General features: G+C 44.9%; 1 protein-coding gene across 1 annotated transcript; it reads right to left on the minus strand.

Moving 5' to 3' along the window:
* Positions 1-115: 115 nt before the first annotated feature.
* On the minus strand, positions 116-12963 carry elp1 (elongator acetyltransferase complex subunit 1). Its single transcript, XM_084549962.1, has 36 exons — positions 12876-12963; positions 12123-12309; positions 11102-11254; positions 10847-10928; positions 10422-10502; positions 9696-9781; positions 9420-9610; positions 9153-9276; positions 8961-9054; positions 8658-8888; positions 8396-8566; positions 7210-7288; positions 6906-7055; positions 6683-6789; positions 6314-6417; positions 6181-6234; positions 5997-6102; positions 5737-5852; positions 5548-5621; positions 5331-5409; positions 4947-5026; positions 4725-4865; positions 4520-4605; positions 4213-4361; positions 3168-3291; positions 2963-3060; positions 2667-2868; positions 2514-2575; positions 2335-2397; positions 1762-1822; positions 1531-1644; positions 1134-1233; positions 929-1056; positions 630-781; positions 369-450; positions 116-273 (listed from the first exon to the last, which is right to left on the minus strand). Exons 2-36 carry the CDS (start codon positions 12270-12272, stop codon positions 206-208), a joined length of 3942 nt encoding a protein of 1313 aa, XP_084406088.1. The 5' UTR covers positions 12273-12309; positions 12876-12963; the 3' UTR covers positions 116-205.
* Positions 12964-13007: the final 44 nt, after the last annotated feature.

Consider the following 13007-nt stretch of genomic DNA (forward strand, 5'->3'; position numbering starts at 1 on the left):
TGCTCCTACACTGTTAGAAATGTACAGTTTTATCTTCTGCTGTGGAGCAGCAGAGCGTCTGGAGAACATGCGTGGTTGTAAATACAGAAAAAAACAAAACAAGTGAGATATCATGTTGTTATTTCTGTCAGTTTTAATTGAATCTTTATTTATTACATAATTAACACGTGACGTTACAGTTAAAAATACTAAAAACCAAACTAGTTTACTTAAGAACTGCGAGCTTCCACTTGACGCCGTTCCTCATCTTTGGTGCTGTCGGGACCTCAGCATCTGCAAAATAATAGAAAAAAGAAAACGATGAGACAACCGATCAGACGCAGATCAGTTTTAATGTGACCAAAGACAAACCGCTGATTTCCACCGACCTGGTTGTGGAGCTGCAGGTCTCTGCTGCTGCTGTTGGTAAGAAGCCATGATACTGTTTGCAGTGGAGTTTGGTCCAGTGAGCTGCAGAGAAGGAGAGTTAAATACAAAACCGTAAAAAAAAAAATCATAAATGACAGTTCTTGTTGCCTCTACTACTACTCCAAATAAATCTTCCAGTTTTAAACCAATTACAGCAACAACATAATAAAAGCAAACTGAAAATGAGATAAATTGACGCTCGCCAATATTTTTTTTTTTACCGGGGCTTGGCTGTTCTGCAGGCCTTCGGGCCACACCTCGGGAACGGCCGCCTCCATCATCTGCAGAGCTTCTTCGTAGGTCTGCTGCAGCTTCTCGGCCTGTCTGTCAAACTGGAACAGCACCAGGGCCTTCAGCAGGCCGTGGACTTCCTCTGGAGACGAGGAAGGAACAAAGCAAACCAATCAATCAGACTTGTGAAATTCAAGTGTCAAAGATTTTGAGTGCAGGTATTTTCTTTTTAATAAAAGTTACAGCAGGGAGCTCCATATCTACAGTCAGTCATGTCCTGCGTTTGTACCTCTCATCTTGTCCACAGTGGTGATGATTTCCCCCAGAGCGTGCATCAGCGCTCTGTCCTCCATCGGACTCCCTTCTTTCAGACTCAGCTTCTTTCGCTCTGCTTTCCTCCGGTTCTTCGATGATCTCCTGCAGGAGGAACACGAATGTCAGTATTTTTTTTCCCAGTTGGACTTTTTCGATGTTTATTTGATGGTTTCTCTTACGAGGAGATGCGGGAGTTGCTCTGGGAGTATTTGGAACCGGTCATAACGCTGCTGGCTTCGGAGTAGAGCTCGGCATCAGGACAGTCTGGACCATCTTCATCTGATGGGAAAGACAAGAGTAACTGATTTACTAAACTGTAAAGGCTCATTTAAGGTACTGCGGGACGTAGACTTAATCAATTCAAAAATTGTGGAGATGGAGAAGCAGCCGGAAATACTAAAGCGCGAACACTAAAGCAGACCAATCAAAGCTCTTGCGGTCTTCCTGGGGAGGTGCACGTCAGGCTACGGCGTTAGGGTCTAGGCTGTCGCGGTAGCTACGCCATCAAATTGACCCAGAAGCCTAAACCCCCTACAAGCCTCGACATGTGTCCTGTTAATTCTGACGGATTCTCACCGAGCATGTCCAGCCTGGCCTTCTCCTTCTGCTCACGAACCACGGCCAGACGGGTCCGGTGTCGCGAGAACGTCCCCGTCTGAGCCTCCAGGAAGACGGTCTGGTTCCCGACAGCTGATGAGAGACAATAAGACAACAACATCAGATCACACCGCTCTTGATTCATTCTTCCTCAGTTCCTCTTTAAAGTCTCGTAAAGTGATCGCTCTCACACGGTTGGACTCCTCTTACCTTCTAACAGCGCAGGTTTCAGGTTAGTCTCAGTGATGTCTTGTCTGTTGTGCATGTAAATCTGCAGTAGACAAAGAAAAGGTTTTGTATTAAACACATGCAGAGATTGTGAAAAATGACGTTTCACTACAGCGATATTAGGGATGTTTTTTTTGTTTGTTCTTTTTGCCCCCGGTTTAGGATTTTAATATTCAATATCGATCGATCCGAGTCCTGATCCAATCTTAAATAAACTGAAGTTCCTCTCCTTTAGCTTCCTAAAGTCTGTCCTTGTCTTCCTTGTCTTCTCCTAGAGTCGACTGGATTCAGTCCAATAAATCTTTCTGTCAAAGTTAATGTAGTGTGGAAGAGGATGGAGACGTTTTGATGCCACAAGGACGTGGTTTTGGTTTATGTGAGACCTAAAATAAATAACTACAAAAGATCAGGCTTGGTCGAAGCTCGATACCGATGAGGACAAAACATATAAGTCAACATAAAAGGCTGTTGTGTGACACAGAAAGGTAAAGACATACAAATAAAGAAAAATTAAAAAGGAGGACAGCTTAAAAAAAAGCAGCTTTCTTTACTGACCAATCGGAGCGCCTCCTCCCAGACTGCACCAGTGATCAGAGCCAAGATGGCTTCCTCACAGTCCTGTTGGGAGAAAGAGAGGATTCAGGCTTCAAATAGTGGATCCAGACCGTTTGGTTTTCCTCGTGATTCATCCGAGGCCGTTTTGTCCGGCTGTTTGTTTCTGCACAAGATCTTACTTTGGCGTACTGGTCCAACAGCAGAGCAGCTTCTGAGTACCTCCTCTGTTCCGTCAGCTTCTCTATAAAAGGGAAGGAAGCAGAGACATTGATTCCTGGCTACCTGACCCGTCTACCTGTCGTTTAGTCTCCACTCTCTGTTGCCGTGGTTACCTGCCAGGTCTCTGGCCAGCAGAGCTAGCTGGTCGGGCGGCAGCGGGATCTGCTGCGCCACACAGATGGCGTTTCTCCAGCTGGAGCTGCTGGCGAACGCTCGCAGGGCGCCGGTCGGCTCTCCGCATCGCCACAGCAGCAAGCCGGCCTGCTCCGCCTGCTGCTGCTCCGCCAGGTGTTCGGCATAGGCGAAGCTCAGAGACTGGAGGTCAAAGGGGCAAAGTTCAGGTTTCATATTTTAAATCATTTCGAAAAACATCAAAGCTACTGCGCACTACTTTGATTCGTGTCTCTACCTTGTAGTGATCGCTGTCTGCCGGGTACAGTCTCAGAGCTTCACTGTACAGTTTCTGCTCCTTCACCAGCTGCAGCGCTTCATGGAAATGTTCCCCCCCTGAACACAGAACAGACGCTTGTAATCCCAAAAAGGATAAGATCCTGTCAAGGTTTCCAAAAAGAGTTGACAGCAAAGACAAGCCGACAGATTCCTTTTAGACTGACCACACTTGCTGAGGTGCAGCAAGGCCTTCCTGTAGCGTTTCAGGTGTTTGTCGATGGTGTAGCGTTGGTAGTTTGGCTCCAGGCCCTTCAGCATGTTTAAGAATGGAAGGTACTCTTTGGGGTCCTGCAGTAATGGAGGAGAAAAAGAAATGAATGATATTAGCAGAAAACAGCCACAGCTTTTACATCGTACCTCAGCTAATAATGATTGGAGGACCATTCAGGTGTTTTACATTTGGATTTTTTAACTCCAGTTGTAGTGTGATGTAGACATTTGGAATATTCTGCTCCAGTTCTTACATATCTAGATTCATTGATTGGTCGGGTAACCACCAATCAGAGGTCTCCACCTCCTGTGTTACTGTTGCTAGGTTAGACCATAGGCTGTACAAAGACAGACGGAGGAACAGCGTCTCTAAACTGAAGCCAAAGGAAGTAGAGCTCCCCCTGGTGGCTGGCTGCAGTATAGGTCATAAGCTCCACCTCCTCCATGTTGGTGGGCGGGACTTGGGTCAAACTAAAACACTAAAATATACATCAAACAATTTTTTTCAAGGATGGTTTTTGTCATTTTAGATAGTTTATATAATGTTGATGCATGTTCAAGTGTCAATACTTTTTGGATATGTCTCGTTCTAGTTCAGGATGTGACATGATGGCGACTACCAGTTGCCATGCCAACTGCTCCGTAAAGCATCCCGCGGGTCGAATACCAAACTAATACATTATAGAAACCTCCTTCTAAAAATTTGTAGATATTATAATATTTTAATCCTGAATAAATAATTTGCTTAGCTAAAAGCCACATTAACATAACCGTTTATGCATGATAGGCAGTTTAGGCTTCTGCGTCTGCTTGGTAATAGCGTGTTTCCTCTTTAGTATTTCCAGCTGCTTCTCCATCTCCGCAATTTTCAAATTGATTGTTTTGGATCAATAAAGATGGAACACATCGAGGTTCGGAAATACAAACATTTGTCGGACTCGTTTTACAAATTTTGGCGAAATTTGAGCGAAAGTCAAAGTTTCCTCCGTTGTCTCGTACCTTCTGGGATTTCTCCGCCACCATGAGCACGAGGTCGAAGTCGTACGTCCCCAGCGAGTGTTCATACAGGTCGTTGACGTTGACGAGGAAGAGGAGGTACTTCAGAGCCTCTTCAGCGCTCACGGCACCTGGAGCTACAGGAGGGTTCTCTAACCAAACACAATGCAATTAACGATGATTAGATGAGGAGTATCAACTCAGAGAAATGAAACGTCCTCCTCTCCTAATGAGCTCTACTGTGTGAGCGTATAGCTGAGATCAAGATTAAATCTCCTGCAGGTCATCAGTGCGTCTGACGTGTGCTCACCTCGGAGCTCGTGGACTTTCTGCAGAGCGATCTCCAGCTCTGGAACCGTCTTCTTCACGTGAGAAGTCAGAATGGACAGACAGAATCTAGAGACAGAAGACCACGGCGGATAAACCTCACTGGATGCTTTGATTTAAAATATTTCAGACCTTTTAATTATTTCATACTGTAGGCATTATAAGAGTTCAACAGAAGTATCACTGACTTGTTTGGATCCATCGATTCCATGGCGCTCCGTAAAGCATCACAAACCACGTCCACCTTCTTCTGCCCAGAGGCGGGCGGCTGGGGCCGGGCTGGACTGCTGTCAGGACGGGGGTACATGCTGCTGGTGGTATCCTCCTCTCTGGGTACCAGAGAAATAAACGGATGTTATGTAAGAAAACTAAGCGAGAAACCACTTTACTGGCTCTGAACAAAGTCTTACTTGAGCTCGGTGAGGAAGAGGTTGATGTGGTTGATGGAGTTCAGCTGTGTGATGAAGGTCTCTATATTCTCCAGGAACGCCTGTGGAAACAACACAACCGCGTCTTTATGCTTGCACGGCCTTTTCATAACTAATGGACATCAAAAACACGAGTCATTTAAATATACGGGCATCCCTTATTTAGTTTATATCTACAACAAATCACAACTTCATCTGTATTAAAGCCACTGTGAATGAGAATGCTTTAGAAGTTCCCTGTGGGAGTGATCATGACTAGGTGATACGGACCAAAAATCATATCTTGATATTTTTTCCAATTAAATAACAACAAGAACAGTTCCAAGTCAAAGCCAAAGCTAAATGTTAAAACCAGGTGACACTCACCTTCGGGTTGTGATCGTAAATGAGGTTCAGGTTGATCCTCAGCTTCCTCATACTCTCGAAAGCTTCTCTGAATCTCAAACTGATAAAACAGGACAGCAGAAACAAAATTAACGCAACACTTAAGTTCACTCCCTCCTTCTTGTCTTCACATATCCGGCTACAAATAAGGACATTTCCATAGTATTGAGATTATGTTTATGTTCAGATTCAGACTCACCTATCCAACCACTTCCTGAGCTGAGCCAACACCAGCGCTCTGTGATGTACGGTCTCCAGGTTTCCACGAGGCATCTGGACGTACACGCCAAAATAAATCAGAATACATACAGAACACCTGAATCTTTTTAAAAACAGAAACTACTTGGGCTTTTTAATCTGTTTGTGTAAAGGTGTGCATTAAGCCGACCTGCAGAATCACTCTGGTGTCCTGAGGCACCACGGTGACGATCCTGGATCCTCTCTCCACTCGTCGGAGAGTCTCGTCGTTCTGACCTCCGTCTGAGGCCAAAGCCGCCTGCAACCCTGAGGAGTTAAAGTCGATTCAAGTCATCTGTAACACAACATCTACCAGCAAGACGATCACACCTTAGTGTTAATTAAATAAGGACGGAACATCAACTAAAGAGGCCGGATGTTAACACCAGGCCTGAACGGGGCCCGTCTCACCTTTGAGTGTGAGCGTGCTCAGTTGGAGGCAGCGGCAGGTGTGGGAGTGCGTGGTGATGAGGAGGAAGTCGTTGCAAACGGCGAAGGAGCAAACATTGGAGGCCAGCTGAGGAAGGAGCGGACACGGACAGTTCAACAAAAGCCCCGTCGCTTCACGACAGGTGACGAGATGTAGGCAACTTACCTCTGTGTCTCCAGCGTACAGGTGGGATCTGTCCGTCAGGCCGAGGAGATATTCCTGTGTAAAGCAAAGAGACACGTTTAGACTTGCACGTGAGGATTATTATTCATGTAATCATACGCCGACGTGTTTCTACCTCTCCGCTGATGCTGCAGAGGGCCGTCTGCACGCAGGGAACGGGGAAATTGATGCTGCAGCCGCTGGAGTCACGCCAGTCCTCCAATGACGGCTCCGGACAATCTACATAGAAATACATTAATACGACAGAAAAATGAGACTGAAATACAAAAACACAAAGTATCAATAGGTAGAAAAGCGCTATACGTGGATACACTGCACTAAAGAATTGCTCAACCATGCAGACTTATCGTGCAGCTAGCCTTCGAACGAATAACCAAAAGAAATTCAACATATTTAAGGGTGACAATTTACCAATAAAACATCTATGACGTGGGAAATTGGATGTATAATTCAGCAGAAGAAGAACAGTATTATGTTTACTGACCCCAGAGCAGTTTTCTGATCTGTCCATCCTCCAGCTGTAGGGCCACAGTTCCAGTCTGAGAGCAATGAACCACACTGACCACAACGCCGTCCACTTCCACCTCCGACCTGAGGATTTAAAGACAGAACAGGTCACTTCAAGGATTTTAAATGACTTCTAGGTCATTGTTGGGGATTCGAAGCCTGACAGGACAAATGAAGGGGAGCTGGATTAGCTTTCTGACCTGACAGCGAGTGTAGCATCCTGACCAGGGTGGAGCATCAGCAACGTAGAGGAGGTTGGAATCAGACCAGAACGGACCGCCACAAAGAGCTCATCCTCCAGCCACAGCAGATGCCGCAGGGCCAGAGGGATGTCCTGAACAACTGGGAGTCTGCAGGAAAACACAGAACAAACAAACCATGAAAAAGAAGCACCTGGTAGCTGAACAGAAATACTGGCATGTTTTATACACATTATCAGCAAGTGATAGACTGCGAAGGATCGGACGCAGGATCATATTCAGTGCTGCAGGGTTTTGTTTTTACCTGAAGGTTTTCTGGAGGACCAGCGAAGGAGACATGATCCTGAAGCCGTCCGCTCTTTTGTCGACCGGTTCCCCTGAATCTGGATTGACGGGAAAATATACAGGTGAAAAAATAATTAACAAACAGATAAGAACACGGAGAACCACTCCCTGGAGGCGGACCTTTTTTTGGTGATTTCTGTCAATTAAAAACACATCAAATAAAAAAAAGATAAATGTGAGAATCAATCTAAACTTAATCTATTGGAAGTGTGTTACACAAACTTTTCGGTATTATCATGTTCTCACTAAGTCTAATTATATCCACTCAATGACAAGCAGAAAAAAGGGACTATACATATAAATCTAAACACAAGCGTTTAGATTTATATGTAACATATTGCCCAAACCCACCGAGTCTGGTTCATAATCCAGTTCAGAATAAGAATCCCAGCTCTCTCAAGATGCAACTATTATTTCCTGAGTTTTACATCTAAGAATTTGAGTTTGTGTTCACATTGCTGGGTTTAAATAAGGATTGTGTTTTGTCCCTAAGCATTCAAAAAAGTAAGAGATCGCAGCACTACCGTCCACTTAAAGGGAGAAACCAGCTCTGCAAGTGACAGCACTGAAGGTTTTTTGCTATTTCTGGAAGCAAAATTTCAACTTTCAACTAGGGGTTGTATCGACTTTTCTGCTGTACCATGACGCTTTAAGCAGGAAGTTGACCAGTCGCCGATCACGTGACAATAACAGCATGGACGCCTCCTAATAACACACTCTGAAGTACTGTTTAACGCTTTTGAAGGTACTGATTTATGTAGGATAAACACATCTGCAGCACATTGTCGCTGTGGTTGTAGAGCGTTTTTTTTTTTTTTTTGTCCTTGATGTCAGTGAACGCACCATGCAAGACATGGCAGTTATGGTAGAGCTGAGGGTTTTTCAAGAGAGAGAACTGACGGTGCGGCTGACAGTAGTTTGTGTTCAAGCTTCAGTTAACTTGCAGAAAAGCCTCCAAACAAGAACAGTCAAGTCAAGAATATAGATTTCATTACTTTCTACTGTGTTTTTATGTGTCACGTCATTGACTAGCTGACGTCCGCTCGATGTTCACCACATATTAGTTGACTTTAAAAAATCCTAAGTCATTCTACACCTACTTTCAACTAGTTTTATTTATCTGGAAACCAGTGTCTGTGACCCACCTTGGCTGTAAACTAAGATCTGTCCATCTGCGGTAAACGCTGCGAGCTGATTGGTCCCCTGAGGCCGACTGAGGAAAGTCACCTGGTTGACCGGCGATTTCGACTGGAGCTCGAACGAACTCATGGGAGGAGGGACCACACACTGCCTGAATGTCGTCACCAGGACCTTTTCTGGAGGTTTTTTAGACAAACATTAACATCACAAAGAAGTCGGTCCTCAAATTCATTCGCCCCTCGTTTTACTGCCCCTCCCCCACCTCACCTCCATCGATCACAGCCACGTTTGCGTTGTCGGCGGCGTCCAGTCCTGGGCTGCGCTCCGTCGTCCAGCCCCAGTCGTAGGTGGAGCTGGTCCAGCCGTGGGTCACCACGTGGAGCCGTAGGGGGCGCTCGGGGTCCCAGCAGATGCAGACAGGGGCCTTCTGAGGGTCTCTGCCAAAGTCCAGGCTCTGTTTCAGATACCAGTGGTAGTTCCCCACCATCCACAGCTGGACTGCAGAGAGCAATGAGAAGTTTATTCACTGATAAATTAATTATTATTTAAACTATTTCCTGCTGTACTTACTGTAACTGTTGACCTGTCCGTCGTCCCCTGCCGTCATGTCCTCCAACCAAACAGCTAAAACAGTGGAGTCACTGTTCCACAGCAGCTCTTTTACCTAAAATACAAACACATTAGTGAAATAAAGTGATAACATTGTCCTAAATTGCATCTTCACCAGTGTTTGTTAAGTATTTTTTATTATTTTGAACGTGCCTTGGTTTGGTCTTTACTGAACGGCAAAGTGAAGTCTCCGTGCAGCAGTCCGTTCTTCTCCATGAACACCACGCTGTGTTTGTTGGGGTGACGCTGAGTGCTCGCTATCAGGCTTCCCGACGGCCTGAAACACCAGGACGACAGTTAATAGATATCCACGAGTCCTTCTAAATCACTCCAAGGCTGCTGAGGACGCTGGTTTGTTTTCGTCAGGAAATTAAATTAATTAGGTGAATTTAAAGACAAGTGCTTTGGCAGAGCTCTCACTTCCAGCAGAGCGCCTGCTCCAGGCCGTTGATGGGCTCGCTGGTGGCCTGCAGGACGCCCTCTCTGTTCCAGACCCGGACCTTCCTGGCTCCAGTCTGAGGGCAGATGGCGCTGACGGCGAACAGCTGACCGTCGCCTCGCCACGTGACCCGCGGCCTGCGGTCGTCCCAGGCGACAGCGGGCTGCACCTCCTGAGGGTTCACGTTGATCATTTTTAGATTTGACGCATTACCGATTCAGTTTCAACGATGTTTGAGATAGTCCTGTATCACTGACCTGGATCTTCCTCTGTGCTGCCTGTTTTCCCTCCGAGCCATGAAACTGAGTTTCTTTCTTCCCCCAACCCACCGTGATGAACTTCCCTGCAAAACAAACAGTGTGGATGAGAACACACGGAGGAACTGCTCCTCAAAAGTGAAGCCAAAGCAAGTAGAGCTCCTCCTGGTGGCTGGCTGCAGTATAGGTCATAAGCTCCACCTGCTCCATTGCAGTGGGCGGGACTGGGGCCAAACTAAAACACTAAAATACTCTTCAAATAATTTTTTTCAAGGATGGTTTCTGTCATTTTAGGTAGTTAATATAATGTTGATGTAAGTTCAAGTGTCAATCTTTTGGATAAGTTTCATTTTAGTTAGTTATTTGACCACCAGTTGCCATGCCAATTGCTCCGTAAAGTGGTCCAGTGGTTTTTTAAATAATCCAACATTTTCTTGGAACTGATGGAGGTAGAGCAGAGCGCAGTATTAATTAGATGAAAACGTGAGGAAGTGTGGGCGGGGCATCGATATCACGGCTCCGGGTGGCTCCACTCTCGAACCGTACTGATCAGACTCTGGCCCCAAACTCGCAAGATGGTGCCGCCCGTATCCCCGGGAAAATAGCGAGAGTTTGGCCAATGCAAGGAAGTGGGGACGCGTCGTCCATATTTATATACAGGCTATGGTCCTGGCACTCAGGTGAGGAGCTACTAATCTCAACAAAGTCCATGTGAAGCCGCCGTACCTTCGCCGAAATCATCCTGGTGGATTCCGATCTCAGTGATCGGCTCAAAGTCTTTGGTCATCATGATGATCGTTTCCTGACCTGTGAGCAGAAATTATTAGAGATTTACTCCAATGTAACACTGCTAAACACTAATTTAACTAGTAATTTAACTAATAATTAACTAAACACTGACATATATCCAGAGCCAACAACCTCGCCTTCATTTCATTTGATGGTAAATATTCATAAATGATTGAAAACTGGCCTGAATTGGCTCTAAAATTTAATACATCAATTAGACTAGACCTCCATTTATGTGCTTGTGTGCTAAAATATTACGTATTAATTGCTTGCACGGGCTTACAATTCCACCTTAAGTCCAAAACACTGAAGCTTTTAATTTAACAGTTATCAGACATCATTATTATGAATGACATACTGACCAGTGGTGAGAATAACAAGCTCTTCATCAGGACTCCAGCTCATCGAGGTAAGGCCACTGTCAACGCTGCCAACACACTCCAACTGTGGAACATAACAACACTTTTAGTCAGGATCCTCACTGACCTCAATGCCTTTCCTTTTCCCCCTTTTTATAATCTTAACTCAACACTGTACTTAAACTTTAAACTAGTTCTTAAGCATCATTATAAAATGTAAAGGCTAGTAATGATTTCCAGCCGTCCGTCGCTACGAACCTGGCTGGTGTTGAGGTTGAAGAGAACGACATCTCCGCCTGAAGTGGCCAAACACGCGGACTCAAGCTCGGCCAGGTCCTGCAGCCCGACCACCACTCCGCTGCCGTCCTCTGGGAGGAAACTGTCCGCCGTCAGCGAGGCTTCACTCACAACCTGGACAGGACAAGAGGGGAAGCTGAAGATTTACATTTACAACTAAAATTCTGTTCCTTTTTCACTTATGGATGTGTCTCTAAACATATTACTGGCATCAATACAACAAAACTAAAATGAATGAGGAAACAGAGCTTGCATGCTGTTGAAAGTCTTCAGCACTGACAACTCGGCACAATATTTCCTTCCATGAGTGAGTGACTACATATTGTGACCTTCCATGAAGGTTCCAGGTTCTAATCAATGGGCAGACTGGGGCCTTTCTGTGTGGAGTTTACATGCTCTCCCTGTGTCTGCGTGGGTTCTCTCCAGGTACTCCAGCTTCCTCCCACCGTCCAAAGACACGGACAAGCGGTTACAGAAGATGAATGATTGAGTGCTGAGAAAACCATGTCACATTAAAACCTTGCATTTAACATCCGTCCTGGGCAATCCAAAAACAAATGACTAGATTAAAGTAACATAACCAGGATGCATTGAGGTTGCATTTGAGAGATCCGATCTCAGACCAGATTTGGAGGTGGTGAGAAAACACAATGTGTCTTGGGTAACACTGAAAACTTATAGGTTCTCTTGTGTGAGCAGAGTTTTGGCTCATTCATACAGAAAAAAAAAACACAGAGCCACTATTTATAATCTGATCTACAAGTGCAAGTACAAGTGTCTAAAATGACTAATGTCATGGCTGAGATACATAAATAACAAATTGATGCATGCACTTTTAGTGAGAGGGAGAGAGTTCTCAGCTTGTTCCAAAATAGGTATCATCTCCCAAACTCATGACACACACACAGCTGTTTGTGGTTCCGATACAACGGTACCGATCCATTAGAGATGGTCTGAGCTGTATGTAAAACGAACAGCTCACCTGACCGGTCCGGGGGTCGTACTCTGTGATGGAGTACTGAGAGGCGATCAGCAGCGAGCCAGTGTCGGCCCTCACAGAGAAACACTGCGGGGAGCCCGGACCCTGCAGCTCTGAGCTCAGCAGGCTCTTCAGCAGCTTCAGGTTCCTCATCTCACCTCAGGAGTCTGGTCCAAAGACCCAAGATGACCTGAAACAAGAATGTCAATAGTCAGTGGAAACTGTGACACATAAATCTGGCTGATATATTAATGCAATGACAGATACACTAACTGTATTTGTATGAGGAAACTACATATTGTTAATAATTTCTTATCAAGTTTCACAAATGAGAAATTCTTTACTTTGGACTTCATATATAACTTGGAAAATGCTGTTAATTCTGTAAATAATAATAATAATTGATGTAAATAAATAAATATCACAAACTTTACACATAAACCACTTCTTTTAGCCGCATCTCAACGTATTCCTTACAAATATTTAGAGACTAAATAAGTTCATAGAGAGCAGATGAATACTTTATAATCTTTAAATTACTTAATCATTTTAAATTCCTGTTTTGTTACCATTGTCAGGGACCACACTGACATCTGTAAAGCATCATTTTTAAAGGGTGTCCGAAAATGGAACTGGCTGTGTTAGCTTAACTTCAAACTAGAAGATCGACCTGATATTTATCTGCAATGATTCAGTTAGACAAAACGGCGCGAGGTAAAAAATAAATAAGATCTCAATTCAAAAAACAAAACCCACCGTGACGAAGTAACCTCAAGCAGTAAAATCCTCCAAGTATCCCGCAACAACACAACAACACGCATGTGGCGCTGTCAGACTCATAAACTTTGACCTCTGAAGAAGTGACACGACGTCGGCGCGCTGTCGCCC

This window comes from Chelon labrosus, assembly GCF_963514085.1.
Source record: "Chelon labrosus genome assembly, chromosome: 8".
In the NCBI taxonomy this organism is placed as follows: domain Eukaryota; kingdom Metazoa; phylum Chordata; class Actinopteri; order Mugiliformes; family Mugilidae; genus Chelon; species Chelon labrosus.